Here is a 24,507-nt window from a genome sequence, read left to right as displayed (position 1 = left end):
ATTTTTACTTTGTTATTTTAGGTTATTATTTTTTACCCAGAATCAGTGATAGGAGAAGATTTTGTTTGTTTGAGGATGCTTCCTCTCGCTCTTATAATTAGTAGCTCACAGTGAGGGATGATGCTGACAGGTTGGACAGGTCCGTCGAGTCGCCAGCAGATCGACCGATACTGGCTCTGCAGACAGGAGGTTTGGAGGCCGTGGGCTGCAGGGAAGCTACGGCTGAATCCCACGCCAGTGGCTCCTCCCCCCTCTCAGGGGTCAGGCCTCAGTGACCAGTGCATTACTGTAATTGGGCACCTCCTGTCTCAACTCCCACCTCGCCCCAGCTAATTTCCTGAAGGGCCATAAAATTACAAGGTCACAGATTCCAGTGCTACCGAGCCGGCTCTCCAGGCCGCCCAGCCTGGCCTTAGTACATTAGAGCCATAGTAACAGGGCTGGGGCCAATCACATTACAGTTCAAAGAAATCAATTTATGGAACGGACTGAAATTCAACACATAAATGGGAACTATCTGTAATGTTCTACGAGCAGTCGTTCAATTGATTCAATGAGATTGGACTCATTTCGGAGTGAATGAAATGAATCGACCTGAAATGGATTTGCCCTCCCAGGCAAGCAGGGTGATGGCTCAGTCCATCTTGCCTGTCTGGTTAAGGTGACATCACTGTGGGTGGTGCAGGGCTGCAGTGGGCCACCTGCTCCTTCATGAATGGGCCCTGTTGAGTCCTATAACTATGTGGTACCATGTCAGATTAAGGGCTGGACCATCCTCTCTCATACCCCTTTATCCCTGCCCCACCACACTTTAAAAAGACGGTTCCTCTTCTTTGATTGGTACTACTCCATAGACACAGGGACAGACTAAATAAGGTCAAAAGCAGTATATATGAGTGTTGATGTTTCTTCGTGAAAGCATTTCACTTGTTCTCTGAAGTTGAGGCTGAATATCACACCAGGCATTATTAAAGGAAAAAGAAGAAAACAAAACTGATCAGCCACATAACATTGATGGTGGTCATTGCACTCAAAAAATATTAAATAATTATCAATCTGGTTTATCAACTAGCTCTGACTCAGTCTCCATACAGAGCTTTCAGCTGACAAAGGCATTGCTGTCACTTGCCTGTTTTCCATGCTACTAAACCAAATTAAAGCTTACATCATGTCTTATTTTGTACATGCTAGCGGGTCAGTCATTATAAACTTGCATTCAGTACCACAGTACCAAAAAACATTTTCTTTTCTTTTTGAGATGAGCGCTGCAAGGAGTCTTATGGAAAGCACTGCAGGGGTGCCATCCCCCACCCCCCCACCCCATGTGAACAATACTACATTGGAACCGGGCCATGCCAGAAAGACCCAGGGCGGATGAATGGGGCATTAATGGCGTTGGTATCAAGCAGAGCCGGGCTCAGTGTCTCCACAGCAGGCACTGCAGCTGTATGAGTGACATTAGAACAGGCGTGCCTAGCACCGGCCCTGGCCTATGAGTAAGTCTAGGAACTCAGGGAGTTAAGCTGCTCTGACATTGAGATGCTGAGCGGTCAGTCATTCCCTTGAACACAAATTTTATGAACCGCGCCTTGCAAGATTAACTACGACACTGAGTCATTTTTTCACAGAGTACATGGCCAATGCATGCGGAACAGGTGAGTAGACTGGGATCGGGAGTGGCATACACACAGAGCCAGTGGACTGCTTCAGCAATCTGCTTCTTCACTCCGACTCTTAGGTCAGTATGCAAGGAAAACGGTCTTTCTTGATTCATGTGTGCATTGAACATGCTATGTAGGGTGGTGTAGTACACTGCATCGTAGTTTCTCTGTTTGCGCCATTCGTAAGAGCTTTCTCCAGTTTGACATCTACGGACAGCACAGCGCACGTCCCGTTGACATTCAAAACGCTGTGAGTTATGACTCTGTACATGATATTTCTGTCTTAAGTTATCAGCCTGGGACGCAGGACAAAGTTTGTAACTCAGTTTGGCGCAATTGTATAAGGATCCAGATGTGAGATCGCGTAATTTTGCAAGGAGCTTGACTACCGGAATGGAATGGGGCTTCTAGGTCATTTTTTATTTCTCCCAGAAGAGTAATTATTTCTATGGCTGGGTCTTTTTTTACAGATGTGGCAGGTGTTACTAATTTCGTGATTTTTGTGTCTTCCGGCCAGTTCTGTGACTCCCCCCATTTTTAGTGGTTACTGATTTTTCTGCAGTTTTAGATGACAACTATGATGCCTATCAATGCGCTTACTCATATTTTTTGCTAGCAGCAACTACCCACTAATTTTTTAAAATGTCACGGACTTGCTACTGTCGATACAGTTGCGATTGTTATTTTAACCATTTCCCTCTGCTGTGCATGAGATATATTGGTTCATTAATAAATTAATTTGAAAAAAAAAAACTGATTTCTGCCTCTTTCTAAGTTTTCTGTGATTTTTAACAACTTTGCTGTGCCTGCCCCAAGACTTGAGCCAATATTTTCTGTGAGACTTCTTAGTCTCAACCGTTTGATTTCTTGCTTGGGGAGGTGAAATAGTGGGATTCTCTTACGGGTGGAAGGAATAGATATGGATGAACTTGTGCTGGTAAGAGGCCATGGAGGATCTGAAGGTAAAACTGTACTCACAGTTCATTATGTACCCTACTGAATGCATTCACAGAACAACTGTTAAAACTGCTTAAATTCAGAACTGTTTTTTTTAATACTAACTGCTAGCGCTGAAAGAGTAGAAATTACAGAAAGGAAAGGCAGTTTGATATAGCTACAAATATGCCAGTTTGAAATATGGATTCTCTAATATGAAACAAGACCAGGTTAAAACCTAGTATATGGCTGGACCTAACACACGTGATCCAAAGGTGTAACTTCATCACTCATTCAGACAGTCACTCACTTACAGACATTTGCCCGGCTGTTGCGGTCCAGCCAAAAATTAAGGATCGCCACATTAAAAGATAAATGAAGTTTCATTTTGCTATTTTATCCATCTAAGGCATTGGGAGCATCATTCAGAAAGATCTTCTGAATGTAAAACGTGACTACAATAAAACATATGCCTTATGGAGTACCAGATACCCATACAATGTCATTGGCTGACTGTCACCTTTGAATGTGTCATATTTTTTAAAAGTTTTTTTTCTTCAGTTATGAAATACCAAAACCCATTTGTATAACGCAAGCATTTGTTAAATGTCAGATGTGTCAATTCTGTACACAAGGGTGCTCTACAAAAATAGGTGCGATAGAAATTCTTGCTTTCTTGCTCTGAACAGCTGTGGGGGTTCACAAGATGGAGGTGCCAAAGAAATGATATGTATATATATATATATTTGTGTGTGTGTGTGTGTGTTAATATAAAGCTATATTCGATCGTTTTGTGGAGCCAGTTTACTGAGTATTTGTTTGGGGGGTCTTAAATGCGAGGCTGCCGTGTGGCTGTGCCATTAAAATGATGGAATGTTCTGGATCTCAGCCTGTCGCCTAAATAAAATATGGAAGGCACATGTCCTCTCTTTGATTTCTAAAAAAAAAAACAGGGTTAGAAACAGGCTTTTATTGGAGTCAGGCCTCGCCCAGATGTCGGCTGATTTGGGCTTCGTTTTATTTGCGAAACAGGAGGGAAGGTCATTCAGCATGAAGAAACACAAGGTTTTTTTCTCTCTTTCTCTTTTATTGGAACCAAATGCTTTATTCCACGCTAATGAAGGAAACAGTTATGTTTGACGGGTAACTGGACAGTGAGAGACGCCTGGATTATTTCTGTGATAAATCCTGAGAGGTCCTGCTACTGGGAATGTGTTTGTGGCTGGCCCTTCGCCGTTCAAAGCATAAATCTTCTGCTTTCGTTCCTTTCACACAAGACCAAGGCCAAAAGGGCTGAGAGAACCTTTTTCATTTTATGCACCTGGACTATAGAATATGACTCAAGAAATCTGAGAACATGTTAAAACCAAGGAAAGCATTAGGCTGATCATATTAGTTCTACAGCTGTTCTTACCTTTTTTACTTAGTTATCATTACAATTAAAAAAAAAACTTTTTAATCCACTTTTTAAAATTCTTATTATATCTTGTTATTACCATGTCAGTCTTTCTTTAAATGAATACTCTCTCTAACATGCAATTGAATATAGAGGGTATTACAGACTTAGTTTCAGCCTGGAAATCCATCCGTAAAGTCTTTGATCACTATTCTTGAAAGCACACTATAAACCAGGGGATGAAACATCATGTTGGCTTCAACATGATGGTAAAAGTGGTTCTACCTTTGAACTAAATATGGAAATCCTTAGCAGGAGAAGCCCATAGAATGTACAGCCTGATCCCCCCAAACCTGAAGCTTTGACCCATAATCCCCTGCAGGGAGACTTTCTACCATGAATGAGGGGGGAAAAAAACAAAACTAAAAATGTATTTTCGTTTAAAAAAAAATTCCCAAATAAATGTATCCTTAAAGTACTATCAACATGAGTGGAGATGTGGGTTGCCTTACAGGTGGCATGGCGCTATGTGCCATGCAAGAATAAAGGTGAGCAAACCGTCACCACACAAAATCCAAACACGCATTTAAAATGATGAATATCTAAAATGCACCATCGCTCTTCCCTGTGCTCCATACAGTGAAGTGGGGCTCTCAGGGCCTGAGGGCACCTCAGTGTGAGACTGCAGGATTGTAACAGGGTCAGAGTGATCCCCAGAGCGCCATGGGGCGTAAGGGGGCCCAAAGCACGCAGACAAAAATAAACACCGCCCGTTCCCCACCCCGTCCACCACCTTCACACAGCGTGCAGATTCCAGGAGCACCCCCAGGGAGCAGAGCAGCCAATCACATCGCGGGAATCCCCCCTCGGGGACCACGTCGTATGCCTTCAAGCATTTTGTAAACACCTGTGGCCAAACCGCAGCTGACCCTGGTAGGGGCGGGGGGTGGGTAAAACCCTGGACTGACATTCCCGAACTTCATGGGCGAAGGGGGCTGGGGAAGACCCCTCAGTCACAAGTAAAATAGGTCTTTAAATTTTAGAACTTCAACTTCTGATAAAACTCTGTGTCCGCACTTGTTTCCTATGAAAACCATTCCATAAATAAACCGTTAATATTATTTATTGTGAGCGTTTTTTCCAGTGTCTCATCCTGTTCAGGAAAACGGAATTTCCCATTGATGCTCAGGAGGGAAGACCACACCTCCCCATCTACCGGTAACCAAACAACATCAACATGCACAGGAATCTATGTCCTCTCCTCCTTGTGTGATGCAGTTTCTCCTCCCTCCTCCTCCTCCTCTCCTGAGTGTTCCAGTTCCTCAGGTTCGGGGAGTTTACCACCTGCAGGCTGCAGAGCATCGGTCCAGATCTCCCCCCCCACCTCTCTCTACCATCTACATCTGCTCAAACTCCACCACCCATCCTGCTCCTGCTGTTACAACACCACTGCACTGCTAATGTTACTAAACCATACTCTGGTCCATACCTCGGAAAAAGTAAAAATGTCTCCGTCAAAAATGAGCATCACATGAGCATCATGAAGTCAAGTCACCCACTTTAGAAAAAGGGTACATCAGACCCAAGAGGATTAGGGTAAATGTATCCCTTGGGGAAAATAGGTGTAATCAGCTTGTGTCCAGAAAGCATCACTTAAAAAAATGACAAAAACAGGAAGGAAGTATGGGATTCTGGGAACTTTGAGCACGGAGCCAGGAGTTGCTTTTTCTCTTTATTTGTTTTTGGCAACAGAACTGGCTGCTTCCTTCCCTGCGCCTGTGTGTGTGGGACGAGGCGCCAAAACGGGCTCGTGAGGATGCATCTGCGTGCACCCCACCCTCAGATATCCAAAAAATAGAACAGGGAAGCTATTAATAACTTTGCGTTACCAAAATCCAGGGAAAGTCAGGATCCTGTGTAGGTCCTCTATGGTTTCCATGGCAATTCCCAAAGAAGTGCAGCACAGGCAAGGGCAGGTCCTATCAGAATGAAAACAGCCAATAATAATTTGGGGGTGTGTGTGAACGATCCCCATGCCCTAAAAGAAAGTGCTGTGGGTCCACTTCTAACCCCCCTATTTTACCCCACCCCCCACAACATAAATAAAACCAGGTCCTTTTTTCATTAAAAAAAAAAACTTTATATGTGGCAATGATGTTTCGCAAGAATAAGACTAAGAACAAGAAAAAGAATTAAAGTCTTAAAGCGAAAGAGAAGTAAATAATTTGGTTCATTCAGCCCACCTATGTACACCGTTGCAAGACGTGTCAGAACTGACTGTCACTGGCTGCCTCTCTCACTCCCTCTCCAGAAAACAGAAACCACTGTGATGACAGCTCACTTTATGAATAAATTAACAACTTAAAAAAAACAGAAGGAATCTTTTTGCTTTACATAATCCAATGTAGCCGTCTCTGAGGAGAACTCTCTCATTATGAACAGATTCAGACTGGACAGGGGCTATCATCCATTCACTTACTCGGACTTCTTCAAGATACACCAGCGCAGAGACCTGTGATACCGGGAGTTGATGAAGCTCTGCATTTCCAAAGACAGAGGATGTAACAGCCATGGGACAAAAACAATCAGGCACTCCATATTGGAGGAAATAATTTTTAATTAATTCCCCCGGGACCCCGGGATGCTTCAGTGGGCCGGGTGACCAGCGCATTGAAGAGTGTGTGTGTGTGTGTACTGCATGCGTGGTGTCTGTGGCGTGCTCTAGTGTGAGCATGCATGTGCAATTATTGCGGACGGTATGCTCAGTGGTGCGGTGTGCATGCATTGCGTGTGTGTGTGTGTGTGTGTGTGTGTGTGTGTGTGCGTGTGTGTGTGTGTGCGTGCGTGCGTGCGTGCGTGTGTATGTGTGTCTGTGTGTCTGTGTGTGTGTGTGTGTGTGTGTGTGTGCAGGGAACTGGAGAGACACACGCCCTGCACACGGTGGAGGCAAAGCCAAGGTCTAGAGAAGGTTTTCGCACCTGCAGGAGCCTCCTCTTCACAGGTGAAGACCCGCTTGACGGTGGACACGGCCCCTCTGTCACAATGATACGGGTGATGAGAGAGATTTTTCATTTCTGAAATCCAGAGAATCATCAAGGCCAAGACATAAAACGCAAAGACGAGTTTGATGGCAGCCACAATGCACCACTACAGTATATGAATATGAAATGATTACTTGTACATTTAAGCATAACCAGATATTAAGAAATAATTATTTGACTTAAACGTATTCACTGATAAATCTCTGTGGTCATATTTATCCTGCGCTTGATATAGCATGAATATAAATAACACCAGTATAATTCACGGAATGCATTTTTTCCTGGTGGTTGTTGGGACATGTATCTGATATGGGTGGTCAAAGCATGGGAGAAACATGAGTACCGCATTAATGTTTCTAAAGAAAGAGAACGTGATCTCGTTCCACCAAGATTTCCATGCCAAACATCTAAGAACAATCACATAACAACACACTTATGCTAGAAGTACTTGTGTGAAGCATGTTCTCCTTTTGTTCCCGTGGAACATGTGTTTTTCTTTTTCTGCGGAATGTGTTTTCTCTCTTTTCGATCTCAGTGAAATGTGTTTGGGTGGGTGGGACCGTGCCCAATGAGCACGGTTCAAACCGAGCACATGTGAGTTAAGGCTACATGTTGAATGCTGGGTGTTGACTAAAGCCTCTTGTGCAAACAGTGGGCTGCGTTGGCCAACACCGGTTTCAGAAAATGCTGCATGACTTTAGCTTGGATTTTCCACACTTTTTTTCTTTTCCTATTTCTAGACAGTTTTCTTTGTCAGACAGAGCCAGACGTCAGTCCTAGTAAAATGTTCAGTACTAACAGATTTTCTGATCCAAGCAGTGTCCATATAAAAGTACTGTCAATGCTAATTTAACTCTGAGCTAAGCATGACAATGCACTTTGGGGATTTCAAAAAAACTTAATTGCTCTTCTTTCGCATTTTTAACCCCATTTCTTATAAATAACAGCATTTGCAGCAGGGTGTATATTTAGGATATGACCACAAGTTAAATGATTCACTCCAAGTGAAGGAAAAAGCTCTGCAGTGTACATTGAACATACCATAGTCTAGGCCTAGCACAGCTGTGTGAGTGTTTAAGTGTCAGAGATCTTAGTTAGTTTGACCGTTATGAGTGATGTCACTTCCTGAGATGTGGTTGTTAGTTCCTTAGGTAGGGGTAGATGCTAACACATTTTTTAGGAGTTGGTTTGGTATGCAGAGAGTTCCTGGTTTGTCCCCCTCGCTGAATAAACAATATGCAACTTCAGGTGGGTTTATGCAAGCGTAAAAAGTTATTGCTAAACTTTTCACCAAGTAAGATTTGAATTTAAATGTTAAAATGTCTCTGTGATATTATAGTGCTGCCAATTAAAACTAAGGATCCAGGTGATGTTAAACACTAAGGAAGTAGACCGCTACAGTGCAGTTACAAGCACCGTGAGTTCAACGCTGAGTTAATTATGCAGAGATTCGCTCAACAATCCTGTGTCTGTACTACAATATTTATGGGCATTTCCAACTCCAACCCAAACCCCAACCCCAACCCCACACACACATTCTGGGGGGGCAGGGGCTCATGGGCAGTCCAGGTCAAAGTTCATTGCCTGTCTGCATCACAAGCAAGCCAACTGCCTGGAAATAGAGGGGAAAGGAATCAGTAGTACCTTGATACCTAACTATGGCGCTAACTATGATTTCTCAGACATCACTCAATGCAACAAACTTACATCTTTATTCAGTATGAAAGAGAGACAATTTGTCATGCAAGATTAAAATAAGTGCATATAACTTTGATCACTCAACAATAAGTTTTATTTTACCTTCTAACTGATATACACACAGGCACACACAAGCACTCATTCTCTTTCTCTCTCAAACACACATGCTCATTCTTTCTTCTGCTCTCTCTCTGTCTCTCTCTCCCACACGCACAGTGGGTTTGATTGTTTCTCAGATTTGCTATTTCCAGACTCTGACAAACTGATTCCTACCAAGGGCATGGCGGGATAAGACAAGGTCCTATTCTTCAGAAGCTAGATTCCTCTCAATCCACGCACTGTGAACATGCCCAGGAGCTGTATTTTACACACTCTTGGAGCACAGCTTTTTATGAATTTATTACTAATTTTTTTAATTATCCAAAAAAAAAAAACGGGGAAACTTTGCAAAACTGCACAATATGCCATGGTGAAATCCCCTGGAATCTCAAGCCTATGGAGGTCAGGAATGCCATGCCTCTCACAACACAAGAGACATGCCTTTTCTCTCTCCCTTGCATTTACGATACGCTACCCCATTCCCTTCACATTACCACAATCCCTGACATTCCCATCACACACACTAACACCAACCATGGCATTCCCAACACCACCACAATCCATGATTTTACCCAAACACCACCACTATCCCTGACATTCCCTACATACACACTACCACTATCCCTGACATTCCCTACATAAACACTACCACTATCCCTGACATTCCCATCACAATATCACCAACCCTGACATCCCCTACATACACACTACCACTATCCCTGACATTCCCTACATACACACTACCACTATCCCTGACATTCCCATCACAATATCACCAACCCTGATACTCCCTACATACACACTACCACTATCCCTGACATTCCCTACATACACACTACCACTATCCCTGACATTCCCTACATACACACTACCACTATCCCTGGCATTCCCTACATACACACTACCACTATCCCTGGCATTCCCTACATACACACTACCACTATCCCTGACATTCCCTACATACACACTACCACTATCCCTGGCATTCCCTACATACACACTACCACTATCCCTGACATTCCCAGCTCATTTAAATTCCCAGGATGATCATAGAAAATGAGGACTGAATTCTAACTGTTAGTTGACCTACCCAGTGTCAAATGAAATTGAATATACCTACATAAAATGTACCTTTTTTATCACAGGCCGAGTTGGTGGTGCAAAGCAGAAGGTTCCCTCTGGCTTTCTACACTGTAAAGGCATTTTTCACCATGCAGGTGTTTTTCCTCATTATCCTTCATCCAACACACCGCCTACAACCAGCCCCCCATTCGCACAGTTCTTGGTGCACAGGCTTTTTGCAAAATGGCCACTACCCACAGGTCCATTTGTGTACATTTAACACAATTCAGTCAAGATGAAGATCAGCTCTTAAGACTAGACAAACTAGCTGGTGAATGGTCCTGCCAACAGCCACCTCTGTCATGGCAACTTATACAACGTTGGCGGAAAGCAGTGGGGAACTTGAAGGCTCCAGAAACCAACACCATCAATCACTCATCACTCAAACCCAAAAAAACAGGCTGTCAGAATGATATAATTTGAGATTCTCTGTCATTCATAGGAAGACCCCAAATATTTTCTCCAGGGTGACAATGGTGCTACTGTAACTAAAGGGCAAGGATTCTGGGTCTGAGAATGGTCTACATGCAGCCCAGATCCATGGAAGTGAACACTCTACTGTTTTTTGTTTCTGTCTCTGCACTTATATTTATCCCTTCTGAACCTGACATTGGGAGGTCACCTTCTACAGGACCTCCTCTGGCTTTTGTGAGGTCATATTCTTTGTGACCTCAAGCCATTGTGAGGTCATGTTTTTGCTGACCTCAGGCTACTGTGAGGTCACGTTCCCCGTGGCCTCCAGACATTGTGAGGTCATGTCGTTTGCAACCATGCCTCACTGGCAACTAATGACCCAGGGATCTTTATGTCTGAGTCCTTCCTCTTAAAGATGACAAGTAGCAAACATCAGCCAAAGAGACGCAGGCTTCGGTCCTGCAGTGCAAGCGAACAGCTGTGATTCATCACAGATTATTATCCGTGCCCTCATGTGTGCCTTAGCTCATGCGATAGCATTGGATCCCACTGATCCATGTGTCCGGTGTTCACATAGTTCGTGCTGTCTTGTTGGACATTGTTGAGATGTGCCACCGTTGACACAAGGCAAAAATCTCTCTCTTTTTTTTACGCCTGTCAAACGTGTCCAAAGGATCCGATTTGGACATATTCCTCAAGAGCTATACACAGACGCACACATTGTTTCTGTTATTTTTATGCCTTTGGCCCAGTAATGGTTATTTGCTGCAGCAATTGCAGCAGTGGATATAGGTCACTGGGCAAAAAGTCCATGTCAAATGTTTCAAGAAGACCAGAGAACTCAACAGTTTGCTCACAGGGAGCTTACAGGACATGACAGTGAATCACAACACATCTCATTTAAGCAAAGTTCATAACCTAATCATCCTGAGCTTAACCAGCTCAGTAAATTTCTCCCTCTCAACCTCATGCTAATATCTGATGATTTTTTGAGATTGTGAGATGAAAGGGGCAATATAAATGCAATCCATCATTATAATTAACTGAGGGAAGAAACCCACAGCTGGGAACATTAAAACCTAATCTAATGTGGTGAAGACTAATGCTACAACTGCCAGTGCTGTGTTTATAATTGCTAGCACTGTTTTCTTCTGAACGTTTTCATCAAAGGTTACTGTGTTACTGACAGTTCTGTGCTAGTGTTCATACTATTTCAAGTTTACATAAAGTACTGTGACAGTAAAAGTCTTACTCAGCAATTCAGAGCAATGTGCAATGAAAACTGCATGATATGTTGGAATGAGAATTACAGACTCTGTCAGTCTTGCAAGAAACACGTCTGTTCATAACACTGATGAAGCAATGTCTCGGACAACATGCATGCCTGATACCCATAACTTTCCTTAATATTGCGTGTAAAACCGTAATTGACCACTTTAGAAAGCTGAGCTGTGAAACCATACACTGGCAGATAAGTTTGCCCTATATATTGCACCCGTTAGTGCAGGTAAAGTTTGCATCGACAAAACTAGATTTATAAAGTCCTCACTTAAGTCATCCGAACCAAAATTCGTGTAGGGAAAAAGCGCTTAACTTTTGCGGAAATTCGTGAAACCGGTGCTGTTCGATTAGTCCCATAGCGTCTAACTTTACTAAAGCGCTGTATATTACAGATACAATTATGCCCTCTTGTGGATAATTTCAGAACTGCAATTAGGAATAAAGACGGGTAATAAATGCGTCCATTTGTAACACAAAAATGAGGTGCCAAAACAGATCATAAGAGTCACTGGCATGCAACATATTAACGAAATAAATTGGTCAAATACCAATTATATTTCACTTCCTTTAAAACTCACAAATCATCCTGTCTGTAGTTCTAATCCTGTGTTTTTAAACAATTATTTAAAAAACTCTGATTTTAGAACGCTCCGTTCAGATCAAGAGTCCAATAGTGAAGGGGTCCTACGCTGCGGGTCAGAAACCGTTTGGGTTTTCAAATGAAAACTTAAGTTACCTTATAAAGACTCCTTCAAGACATGTTTACTACAATCCAAAGCTGTATCATTACTTGGCCATGATATTTGTAAACTACTGGAATAAATAGACCAATTGTGATGTTCCGTGTGATAACAAACTATACATGCAAACATTGTTTAAGAATTGGTCGAAATATGCAATATCTTGGTAGCCTCCTCAGAATTAAAGGCAAGACACTAAGATAGACTGAGTGCCCCCACCCCTGGCCCCAAGTCGTCGGCGACCCTCGTGCCTTAAATTACACCTCCATTATCCCAGACCATACCTTCACTGTAAAACCCCGTTATTGGTCCTGTCTCCAAGGAAACACCAAAAACATTCTACAGCCAGTTGTCCCACATAAACTTCCCAGTGGAAAGGGTTAATTCTAGTGCAGAAAGGACACGTCCGCAAACACACACATACAACTATGAATAAAACTCAACAGAAGTCATATGCTACTATGCGTTTCGCTATTATTTTTTCCAGTTTTAATTGCAATTTCAAGTTCAAATTTACACAAATACAAAAGTTTAAATTCCCCCAACTCACCGGCTGACTTCAAATGAGCTGCTTGATTTACAAAGCAGTCACAGCGTGCGCCCAATAAACGCCCCAATCGACAGACCTCGTGTTTTACCCAGACTGACCAAGGTGGTAACTCTGGAAACCGTAACGCGTTGTTGGCAGTGTAAACACTGTAAGAACATACCGTGGCAAAGGAACTCCAACAGACATTCTCAAATGACAACGGTCTTACGTGTGGTTTAAACATCAAGTGTAGTCTGTAAGAACAGCCTACTACAGCGGATATTCTTCACTTTAATCCTTCTTAGTGTTGTTTTTGTCACAGCATGTGGCGAAATCCGGCAGAGGACTTCACTAAAGTTGGTGTGAGATACTTTTCCCGCCACAAAGGGGAGGTAAGATGCGTTCTATATAATTTTTGGGAAAATATTGTCCTTAGTTTTATTTGTTCATTTCAAGCAGGTCCTCGACAAGCGAGGCTACATTTTGATTGAATGAAACAGACAGAAAATTGTAGGTTAGGGTGGAGGACAGATTGGTAGCTAGTTTTCAGTTAGGCCAACATTAAACGTTTATCAAATAATTATGACACTCTGCGCTGTTCTTCTCAGGTGAACTGCTGCGTTTTTTCTCCAGACTGTCAGATTCTACTCACCTGTTCAGATGACTGCAGGCTCCACTTGTGGAATGCAAAGACCGGGCAGCTCTTGGCCAAAGCAAGCGGACACGAAGGTGTATTGACCTAATTATATGATGTGCTAGAGTATTAAATAATACTACTATTGGATGTCGTGTGCTGTGATTTAGTGAGTATAACAAAGATCGCGAGTTCGAAATCCAGGTGTGGCGCTGTCATTGCTCCAAGTAATTTGGCAACTGATCCGCAGGTCCCCGGTCTATTTTGTTTTGCACTTACCTTGTTTCCGTCCACGTTTGCCCTTTGTCTGTTTAACTTTTGTCGGGATTACCTGTTGTTAATTTTCAGCCATCGCCATTGAAACGCCAGGAAGTGAATGTACCTTTATCATTTAAACTCTAGCCAGACGCCCTTCAGTAGTTTCCTTTTGCATGCATGTTGTTATTCATATTTAGAGGCAACCAGACCTGTCCAGTATTTATGTTGTTGTAAAAGACAATATGTGTTGGGATATTATTGGGTTTACTTCTCGCGTACCTCATTTGCGCGAAGGGTTTACATTTATTCACTTATTTCCCCTGCTGTAAATTCTGCCAGTATAAGGATAGCTGGAAAGTACATGAGCAGTTGGCAAACATACCTAATCATTCATATATAATCACCCACAGGTCCCGTGAAATCGTGTGTTTTCTCGGCCGACTGTGTACTGTTTGCAAGTGCATCCCACGACTGTTCCGTGCGAATCTGGCTCACCGCTACTGCCCAATGCGCACGCGTACTAACAGGTTGGCAAATGCGCGCACTGAGGTGTTCGGCGCGGCAACTGAATAATTATTTGCTGCTTCATTAGATATGTGCTGCAACAGAATGGTAATTCTACAGTTGTAAGAGTGCATTCCTAGCCAGCGACAGGTTGGCTCTCTTTCATGCCACGTAATGTATCAAGACCAAAATAAGTGGTGTAAACTCGCCCCTGTGGCCCCCCTCTGTGTATGCTGGCTTTCATTCCAACTAAAATTTAAATCCCAGAATTTTAAGATGGTAATTTTCCTTAATTAGGTCATTTTCATGTTTATAGTGATTATTTGCCCTCTTAAAATTCCCATCTTCATACTGTGCTTATTTTGCTATATTGCAACTAATTACATAGAGGTAAATCATTTTTAACTAATCAAATTAAAGACTGAGATGAATCAATAGGCTCCTAATTGGTGAAAGTGTGAGCACATGGCCACTAACACTAACCAGCTGGAAGATAATTAAGAATACAAAGACAAAGCAAATGATAACGAGCCAAACCTGCATCGTGTTAAAAGGTTTAAGGAAACAATTCTGAAAGAAATTAAACATGTGTTCAGCAACCTCATTTGCAGCCTGTTGATTAACCTCAGTCTTAATTTGATCCAAAACAATTTCTTACTTATTTTTATGCAACCGTTTGCTTTATAACACAATATAAACATGGGGATTTTATTCTCCATGACACACATAGATATTTCTGGCATCATATGGCTTAAGAGAGTAAATAATCCTTCTAAACATGAAAAGCATCTCATTTTTTAAAATTCTTTGGTTGGAACAAAAACCAGCATACACTGGGGGCCCCAGGACCAAGTTTGGGAACCACTGTTGTAGAATAAAAAAACGCTGTAAAAGTGATACAGATCACGGGCGTTCTGGCTCGTCATTACCTTACTTGTTAACCTGTATAAATCGTTGGTGTTCATGTTGGATATTGAAATGCTGCAGGCTTTAAAAAAACACACACAGTCTGCGGCACCATATGATTGTCTCCAGAAATGAAACATTGCACGTTATGCTGTGTAATAGGCCCTTGATACTTCTGTGTCTCAGGCCACAGAAGGAGCGTTGAGACCGTCAGCTTCAGTCCCGATGGCAAGCGGCTGATTTCCGGGGGCTGGGATAAAGACGCAATTCTCTGGGATGTGCAAGTAAGAGCTGTACTGATGTCATAAAAACGGGATGGGAGACCTTCATGAATTTAGTCGTTCACTGTTTGGTGAAGTTATCCTTTGATCTCACTGAAAAGCTAATTACTCCCCACAATATTTACATATTTGCACCATTTTACTAAAGAACACAAAGATTTAATTTACCAATTTCACCCTTCTCCCCAACACAGCTAGGCCTACTGAAAGGTCTGCTGGTTTTACTATTGTTCAAATCTTAAATTGTAAATTGAAGCAGTTCATAACAGTTATCTAACCTCACCTTGTTTCTGGGTCTAAAATGGTGAAAACATAAACAAACTGACCCTGCAACATTATTTTTGTGTTTCCACAGCCCATATTTCTCATTCTTAACAGACTTTAAATTATAGCGGTTACCTGATTGTCCTGTGTGTTTGTCCCGTTGCCATGGATGCGTTTATCAGAGCGGAGAAATTGCGCAGATTTTCGCGGGACATACGGATGCCATTCAAAGCAGCGCGTTCTCCAAGGACTCACGGCTCGCGGTGAGAGAAATGCCATTTTTGGCTCATGCAGTGAAACTGTATGAAATCTGATCAAGTGCAGGGAAAGATAAATCTATAAAAGCTAATGTGGCTAAATGTTTTAATTTGAATGTAGGCCTATTTTTTAAAATGTATTCTATTTTGTAAAAGACGCCAGCACAGGTATTCTTTATATTAAAATATACCCCATACCGCGCCTTCAGGCCACAGGTTCCTGGGACTACACAGTGAAGGTGTGGAATCTGCACACTGAAGAGCGGGAGATTACTCTAAAAGGGCACAGAGGAAATGTCGTCAGCTTGTGCTTCTCTGCCTCCGGAATGCTGGTGAGATCGATAGCCTCACACAAGTTACAAACGGCCATTATTAGCAGACGCTAAAATGGTTTTGTTCAAAGCATTAAACATTTGGATGAGCAATACGTTTTTTTGTGTTTGTTTGGTGTACTCTTGTGATAAAAAACGGTTACGATACCCCTTTTTGAGTACATGGGAACAACATATAGATTACCCGACAAAGGGTAGTAAAAGTTAAGTGTTTTGAAAAACAATATTGGTGCACTAGTTGATTAGATCACAGTAAAACGTTTCATATAGGGACACAAGAAGTGTTTGGTTGCCATTCATGCGCTTATCAAGAAATGAGGGCAAAACGTCATATGGTGTGAACTGTAAATTTTAGGGCTAATTAAGTAATTAAGGCCAGAAGTTGGCATGAAAACCACAGATATGGCCCTCAGTGTCCACCTCTGCAGTAGAGCCTGGCTTCCCTCTGCCGGTACTTCCGGTGTGCGAAGGTTCCTTCCATCTGTGTTCTCTCCTGACGCCACACAGGCCTCGGGGTCCTGGGACGGGACGGTTCGCGTGTGGCTTCCCCGGACAGCGGCGGCCATCTTTGTCTTGGAGTGTCACAGGGCGTGGCTGAGGGGCGTGGCCTTCTCCCGGGACGGCCTGGTGCTCGCGTCAGCCGGCGAGAACGACATGGTGAGCGCCTCGGCACCGGGCTGGGGAACCGCGTTCCTGGAGGACCTGGTCGGTCTGGTCCCAAATTCATTTATGAACTGGTGTATTTGAAATTAGCGGCCATGGCAGGGCTGCACTAGAACCTGGAATCACCTGTATCCTGAAGTGGAAGATGGGTAACTTTTATTCCCTGTCATATTTCAGGTGAGAATTTGGGACATGTCCAATGGAAAATGCATCAAGCGTTTGCAGGTAAGGCCCAGGAGCTTCTACTATCATGTTTTTCCACTTAAACTCAGCATAACACGTTTGACGTTGAGCTTTCTTTCAACTCCACAAATGGTTTGATTTCAGTGAATAGGTGTCGCTTGATGATTAGGACACTGATTTCAACTACCAGACTGACTGGTAAATGTAACTTTCTAAAGGAATATTTCATAGCATATTACAGAGAAACAACAGTTTATCTTAATGTTCCTTGAATGTGAATATAGAACATGTAATATATATACATGTATAGTGTGCATAGCCATTTGATATATGCTTTAGCGGGCAAAAAAATCTCACAGAAAGTGTCAAATTAAGAGCGATAAGCAGTTTATTCATTTTATTATGAACCAGGACCAAGTTTGGTAATCGCTGTGCTAAAGCAAGGGTGTAAATCCAGATCCAAGAGGGTCAAATTAATTTATGGATGTCATGCCAAGATCTGCTGTCGGTTGTTCAAATATTGCAGTTAGATGAGCTCTAATATCAACTGAAAACTGTCCTCGTGTTCATAAATTGTTACCACGGCCTAATCAGAGTGAACCAGTTGGAGTTCACAGCCAATTGAGCCAGGCTTATTGGTGCAAACACAAAATGTGCATTCACACTGGCCTCCAAAAAAGGGGTTCCTAACCAACCAGAATTTCACATCTTAAATGCTTTACAGCAACCTTAAGAGTTGGGTTTCATATAAAAACCAGCAAAGCTTAGTCCAGGGTGAAGTGTCACTGTTCTACAAAGCAGGTATAATCTGGTCAATTAGTCGATCAGAAATTTAAGGGACCTTTTAAGTGTGAAACCCACTGCTGTCAAACTCCTCCCCCAGGCTCAAAAAGACGCCACCCTCAGCTGCACTTTCGCCCCCAGTGGAGCTCTTCTGACGGCTGGATCAGTGGACCCCTCCCAGGAACCAGAACTGTGGCACTGGGACTACTGAAGCACTGATGACATCACCGTTATCCCTGGCTCACAGCTGGACAAAATGGGGGACAGGGGAGAAGAGACTAAAAACACCCCACTGAAAGATCAGGGTATAGAACCAGCTAGCCAGACTGCCTGGACTATAGACTTCCAGTAACAAAGACACACAATAAAAAGGTATTGTGGGAAATGGAGTTCACTTGGCATGACTGTCCATGTCACGTAAGAGCAACAAGGCTGGCCTGCACCAGCTGCACAGGATGTGGGGTCTCCCAGTGCAGTGACTGCGCAGCCCAGCTGGTTTACTGCAGAGTGAAGGATATGAGCCAGCTGGCAGAGCGTGATCCAGGCGACAGCAGCGCGCCGGTCTGAGCCCTCCCAAAATCAACAGCATGCTGTCGCAACAGGAAGGGCTCAGCATTCAGACAGGGAACGGGGAGAAAAATCTTCAATAAAATAAAAACACAGGCACGGACTGTTGGTTTTTGTTTTTAATTTATGTATTATACAAATATTTACAGGGTAATGCAAGTGCGTCCGTGTGTTCGGGGCGGGGCTTGGGGCGGGGCTTGGGGCGGGCCTCAGGCTTTGACGGCGTATTTGCGGATGGGGTAGAGGCGCGCTCTGCGCTGCATCCTCTTGGTCTGCAGGCCCTCCTCGTGCCTGTTCAGCTTCCGCCGGATGGCGCGGGTCTTCTTCGGCCTCAGGTCCAGGGGCTTGTACTTCTTACCCTGGAGAACGAGGGGCGGGGTGGGCAAGGGAATGAATGGAGGGAGAGAGAGAAGGAAAGGAGGAAACTGTTGGTAACAGGAAGAAAAAAATCTCTGGAGTGTGCTGGGCAGAGCAAGTAGTCTGGCTAACTGCTGAACTTACAAGCTAGCCGGTGACAATGAGAACTCAACTGCACATCCATTGCCATTTCATACCGTTTTACACAACACAACAGCACCATCTATAGTTAAAGGTGTGAAAGAATTTGTCCATTAACTGCAAACAATTAATCACTCTTCTAAAGAAATTATTTATTTTTTAAGGAGGTGCATCTGAATCTGATGTACCCGTGTGTGTTAGGCAGGTTATGATGTTTTAAAACAGCCCAAGCTGGAACACTCAACTAGAACCTTAAACCCAAATAAAAACTACAATTCCCCCATCACACTGCGAAGTTTCCTGCCTCTTATATGCTGCTTCCGAGACTACGTCCCACGTCCCAACACTAGAGTACAGCAACATGAACACTTCGCAGACATTCTAGACTAAAACGACGTGAAATGTGACATCACGGATTGAGACTGAACAGCACAAGCTGCTGCCATCTCACCCAAGAGCAATGCCTTTACTGTTCCCTTCCACGACAACTCACCCAGCCACTGAACACAGGCAGAACAAGTGCTTTTAAGAAGGGAAAATACAGTTTTACACACCATCCAGTGACAGAACACTGGATAGTTTGGAGTACATAAACTCAAAGTATGCTCAGCAACAGTGGCCTGACTGATTCAAACCAGCAACACCCCTTTCACTACCTTGCTATTGCTTAAGTCAGGTTAACTACATCCAGCAACAAAATCCAGCTGACCCTGTGGCTCCCCAGGACCAGGGTTTAAGAAACCTTACCAACAGAGCTGTAGGAACTTGAGTGGACTAAAATCTGGATCAGGGGTGACCAACCCTGGTTCTAGACTGCAGCAGGGTAACTATTAACTGTTCTAATTGATCAGTTACATGCCAAGTGAAAATCAGCACACACTGTGGCTCTCTGAGACCAGGACTGGGGATATATGATTCAGACCATTATAATAAAACCAGGCTTGGATTAGGGCACTTCATATTACCAGACTGTCAGTATCAAGGGGATATAAATTAGTTCAGTATAATCTGTGGGTAAAACCGGAGACATTTGGCCATAAACGGTAACCGAAAGCAGGACAGCCTGACCAAAGGTCTCTCTCTCTCAGAGTCTCTCTCACCTTGTAGAGTTTCCTCAGGTTCTCTTTCTGCGTCTGGTTGATGACGGTCAGAACTCTGGCGATGGACTTGCGAACAATGCGGCTGGGAGGGGGGAAAGGGGCAAGTGTTATTCGTGGAAGAGAACAGCAGGCTGGATCAGCTTTCACATCAAAGGGGCCCTGATACTACAGCCTCGCAGGCTCCGATAATGAGCAGCCTGCAGTTCTCATCTGATTTCAGAACACATTTTTAAGGAAAAAGCAGCACTTTTAGCTGTGAGAAGAATGCAGTCAGCTCTGGAAGAGCGGAAACAACTGCTCTTTGTGATGGGAGGGGATTCCTGAACCACTCAATGGGTGTAACCATCATGCGCCATCAATGACCAAGAGAATTTACTGGCATTGTTCTGCAGCACAGAACCAACAATTTTGATTGGTTAATGAGTGAGTGATGAACAATATAAAGTGGCAGTATTCTGCAGTAAAGAGCCAACCATTATGATTGGTTAATGTAGTCAGTGAGAAGACAGTGCACTTATAGCTCCAACAGATAAGGGGCATCCTATTCTCTCAGTGCGAGATCCTACATTTTCAAAAAACTACATTCAATTATCCTACAGGCCAAGATGTCTACATATAATTCCCCATGTATACAATTTGTGGCCACAGGCAGCTAAAATGGTGTGTAAAGTAAAACAATACATCTTAAATAAGATCATGAAAAGCTTAACAGTTGTAATCATCTCAAAGACCAATCAGCTGCTATTGCTGACTGCATACATCACACAGGAGGGATATTAGAATTATATTGTATATGTATAATAATTATATTATACATTATACTGTAGTGGTCACACTTCTTGATTTTGCCTAGTTAAACAGAACTACATGCACCCCACAATGCCTCTATAAGACATGCAGGCAACAGTTTAGTTTATAGGATAAGGAACTGCATTTGTAATGCAGAGGTTGTTCAGTTTAATTCCCTGGTGAGGTACTAGCTTTTTACCCTTGAGCAAAGAACTTAAGCCAAACCGCTTCAGTAAATATCCAGGTGTGTAAATGGAATGCATTAATAAAGGTAAGCCTCGCAAGTCATTCTTTAGTGATGCTTCTGCTAAATCCCTAAACAATAATGTAGGTTAAGAGAATTCTTAGCGATGGTGCACATGCAGCAGTCAATGCTAAAAATAGGGCCTACCAGAAAACCAGTCCAATTACCGTTATTTAAAGACAGTTTTGCATAAAATAATGTTTTTGAAGCACACAAATATTCTTGATAAGTACAGCAACAGGAGCACTACGCAGACATTCTAGTGAAGTCTAAAATGAAATTAAATGTGACATCACGGATTGAGACTGAACAGCACAAGTTGCTGCCATCTCACCCAAGAGCAATGCCTTTACTGTTCCCTTCCACGACAACTCACCCAGCCACTGAACACAGGCAGAACAAGTGCTTTTAAGAAGGGAAAATGCAGTCTTACACACCATCCAGTGAAAGACCACTGGATATTTTACTGAAGCCGTTCCGAGAAAGCTTGGTTCCAAGTCTACAGTGGGAAAGGGGTATAATGAGCCAGACTGGTTCCAGCTCTACAGTGGGAAAGGGCTATAATGAGCCAGACTGGTTCCTGCTCTACAGTGGGAAAGGGGTATAATGAGCCAGCTTGGTTCCAGCTCTACAGTGGAAAAGACGTGTTGAGAGAGCACAGAAAGGTCCAGAAAGGTACCCTTCATTGGAGACTCCTTACCAACACTCACATTTTGGACAGCTTGGAGGCAGCACCCCCTGTTACTTTGGCAACACGCAGCTGGGACAGCTCCTCCTTCAGGTCGTCCAGCTGCTTGAGCAGCTCGTCCTTCTTCTTCCCAACCAGATCCCTGGCCTTAATCTTGGCCTGGAAGGGAGCGGGAGACAGGCAGGGAAAGGGCCATTACAAAAATGCCCTGCTTATGACATCACACAACTGTATTGGCATCAGAAGAATCAAGGTTAAATCAACAAAGATGGTGAAACGGAACTTCAGTTAAATGAAAACCCAACTATGTACACGGATTGCATCCAAACAAAACTAAACTGTACAACTCGCTCCGGACAAGTCTGCCAAATGCAGAGATGTTAATGTACATTCTAGAACAGTGGTTCCCACCTACGGTCCTGGGAACCCCTGTGTAAGCTGGTTTTCGTTCAAACAATGGCATTCGATTAGGAGCCGACTGATTCACCTCAGTCTAATTTAATCGGTTCATTCCTTCTTTAAGTAGGCCTAATTGTTTATAATATAGCACAATAAGCATAATGTGAACTTTTGATGTTTTTGCTACATGGCATGCATAGCTATTTCTAACAATGTGGCTTAAGAGTGTAAATAATCCCTCTAAACATGAAAAGCACCCAATTAAGAAACGTTAAGTTTTTTAAAATTCTGGGATAAAAACTGTGGTTGGAACAAAAACTAGAATACACAGGGGGGCCCCAGCACAGAGGTTGGGAACCACTGTTCTAAGAGACGGCACACTTCATTCCACAGTTATAACCAGGCCTACCAGCACCCACGCCAAGAGTATTTATTTACATGGCAGACAGCTTTACCCAAATAAAATGATTTTAAAAATAAAATTCATAAGAACATTTATACAAGTGTATTTTTTATTTTATTTATTTTAACAACATACACACTATGTGAACATTTTATAGTGTAAAGTGAAATGTGACATCACGGATTGAGACTGAACAGCACAAGTTGCTGCCATCTCACCCAAGAGCAATGCCTTTACTGTTCCCTTCCACGACAACTCACCCAGCCACTGAACACAGGCAGAACAAGTGCTTTTAAGAAGGGAAAATGTAGAAACTTTGTCCTGAAACACTTCCATGGAATCCTCAATCGTGGGTCACATAAATCATTGAGTTAAAGGCAAATATAGGCAGCCAACCACCCAGCTAGCTAGCGATACATTCTACAAGGCGAAAAATGGCTAGTTAAGCAACAAACTCAAACTCACGACTTCAAATACACCGACACAAATTAAAGGAATTGTCAAAATATCAAACGTTTACTCGTCTCAGTGAAATAAACGTGCACAAGTAACGTTATTACACAGCATAATTTAGCCAGCGCCCCACGTGGGTACTGAGTGAGAGGAGCTGAGGCTAGTGGCTACAGCTGGGGGAAAATAAATTTACGAAGTTACTGTAATGTTTATATTCACACAAGCCGAATGAAACGCTGCATTAGTTACATACAGGAGTTATTGTATTTTACAGTGTATACGCAACCGTTTCTACAAACACTGTTCAAACACATGGAATCAAGCAAATTGTAATTCCTTGAGAAAAAGACTGGCTGCCCTTATAATCTGAAAAATGTATTCGCTCCCATTAGGGCCCTGCGCTCAGTTGCAAAAACTCAGGGTTTGGGACTCAGTCGCCCTCGTAAACGTAAGGTTCTGGCAAGCTAAATTACCAAGTTATCTTATAGCCAATAGTACGAAAGCTAAACACCTCATGAACGACCGCAAAAGGCGAGTTAGCTAACAACCCAACTATCGATAGCTAAATCAAACCGTAACGGGTTAGCAAAGTAAATGGCTACAGAACAGCAGCAGCAATTCGTATCAAGCGTGTAGAAGCTTGGCTAACACTAGCTAACTTGCTAACAATCTCCATTCCGCAATCAACATAGATACCCATCATACCTATAGGGTTTAAACAGTGGCACAGTACTCACAAAAAGAAAACTTATAATTCGAAACTTTTTTTGAAACTAGCTAATAATAAATCTATAAATATAACTGACAAGCTAGCCATGCTAGGTCACACAAGAGCGTTTGAAACGTAGCCGGAAGAGGCTACTTAAAAATACTTTTAAGTGAAATATATAGCATCAGTCGCAAAAATAATTTATTGGTTGCATGCATGGGAACGTATTACAATGTCTTGATGCATATGTTTGAAAACGTTAACGCTGAAAAGTGGAAGATGATATTAGATTCAACAAGCACAAACTCCTCTCTTACCATTTCCAACGCTGGCTCCCACGGAAAAGAAAATCACTTGGGGGCGGAGTACACTCTACATCAGGTTGCGGACCATACCAACTCCAACTGAGGCAAGGATAGGTGATTTCCGGTTGCATATTAACGCACGCCAAATTACGCCTTGGTGGGGTGCATGCGGTGCATGCCCCATTACTAATACTACGGCACCAAGAGTTTGGCACTTTTCAGGGCTCCCGACAGAAATAACCACACTGATCACAGACTCTCAGTCCTTAAAAACATTCATTTCTGTACTTTCTGACTACATTTCAACAGACAGAATTCACAAATCCACACAATAAAGCCCCAAATTTAGGGGATTTTGCATTTTTTCCTC

The 24,507-nt window shown here is 42.9% G+C and overlaps 2 protein-coding genes, 1 long non-coding RNA gene and 3 other non-coding genes across 8 annotated transcripts in view; 1 reads left to right on the top strand and 5 right to left on the bottom strand.

Moving 5' to 3' along the window:
* The window catches only part of LOC135239020 (uncharacterized), a 37,366-nt gene extending 23,035 nt beyond the window's left edge, over positions 1-14,331 (bottom strand). For 2 of the 3 annotated variants that reach the window (XR_010325243.1, XR_010325242.1), the window contains exons 1-3: positions 14,192-14,331; positions 6,972-7,067; positions 5,883-5,972 (exon numbers count right to left, since the gene is read on the bottom strand). This is a non-coding gene — a long non-coding RNA (uncharacterized LOC135239020). Of the gene's footprint in view, positions 1-5,100; positions 5,973-6,971; positions 7,068-14,191 lie in introns of those variants that run through there. The other variant, XR_010325241.1, reaches the window with a different exon arrangement.
* wdr38 (WD repeat domain 38) lies at positions 12,996-18,344 on the top strand. Its single transcript, XM_064307330.1, has 9 exons — positions 12,996-13,309; positions 13,526-13,646; positions 14,220-14,336; positions 15,406-15,503; positions 15,947-16,027; positions 16,231-16,353; positions 16,861-17,010; positions 17,194-17,241; positions 18,083-18,344. The coding sequence occupies exons 1-9, from the start codon at positions 13,241-13,243 to the stop codon at positions 18,191-18,193; spliced, it is 918 nt and encodes a 305-aa protein (XP_064163400.1). The 5' UTR covers positions 12,996-13,240; the 3' UTR covers positions 18,194-18,344.
* A 309-nt stretch (positions 18,345-18,653) lies between these two features.
* On the bottom strand, positions 18,654-24,305 carry LOC135239019 (large ribosomal subunit protein uL29-like). Its single transcript, XM_064307331.1, has 4 exons — positions 24,150-24,305; positions 21,891-22,027; positions 20,148-20,229; positions 18,654-18,908 (listed from the first exon to the last, which is right to left on the bottom strand). The coding sequence occupies exons 1-4, from the start codon at positions 24,150-24,152 to the stop codon at positions 18,759-18,761; spliced, it is 372 nt and encodes a 123-aa protein (XP_064163401.1). The 5' UTR covers positions 24,153-24,305; the 3' UTR covers positions 18,654-18,758.
* On the bottom strand, positions 19,447-19,583 carry LOC135240247 (small nucleolar RNA SNORA21). Its single transcript, XR_010325635.1, has one exon. It is a non-coding gene; the product is annotated as a small nucleolar RNA SNORA21 (small nucleolar RNA).
* LOC135240246 (small nucleolar RNA SNORA21) lies at positions 21,463-21,599 on the bottom strand. The gene has a single exon (XR_010325634.1). It is a non-coding gene; the product is annotated as a small nucleolar RNA SNORA21 (small nucleolar RNA).
* On the bottom strand, positions 22,837-22,973 carry LOC135240245 (small nucleolar RNA SNORA21). The gene has a single exon (XR_010325633.1). It is a non-coding gene; the product is annotated as a small nucleolar RNA SNORA21 (small nucleolar RNA).
* Positions 24,306-24,507: the final 202 nt, after the last annotated feature.

The sequence above is a fragment of the Anguilla rostrata genome, chromosome 14 (assembly GCF_018555375.3).
Source record: "Anguilla rostrata isolate EN2019 chromosome 14, ASM1855537v3, whole genome shotgun sequence".
In the NCBI taxonomy this organism is placed as follows: Eukaryota; Metazoa; Chordata; class Actinopteri; order Anguilliformes; family Anguillidae; genus Anguilla; species Anguilla rostrata.
This window is presented reverse-complemented; position numbering and strand designations above follow the sequence as displayed.

Excerpts from the sequence above, each read along its gene's own strand:
- wdr38 (XM_064307330.1), top strand. The coding sequence starts at position 13,241 with ATGTGGCGAAATCCGGCAGAGGACTTCACTAAAGTTGGTGTGAGATAC. Across the intron at positions 13,310-13,525 it reads TTTCCCGCCACAAAGGGGAG|GTGAACTGCTGCGTTTTTTC; the intron begins GTAAGATGCGTT and ends TGTTCTTCTCAG. Across the intron at positions 16,028-16,230 it reads CCAAGGACTCACGGCTCGCG|GCCACAGGTTCCTGGGACTA; the intron begins GTGAGAGAAATG and ends CCGCGCCTTCAG.
- LOC135239019 (XM_064307331.1), bottom strand. Across the intron at positions 20,230-21,890 it reads GCCTCCAAGCTGTCCAAAAT|CCGCATTGTTCGCAAGTCCA; the intron begins GTGAGTGTTGGT and ends CCCCCCTCCCAG. Across the intron at positions 18,909-20,147 it reads ACCTGAGGAAACTCTACAAG|GGTAAGAAGTACAAGCCCCT; the intron begins GTGAGAGAGACT and ends CTCGTTCTCCAG.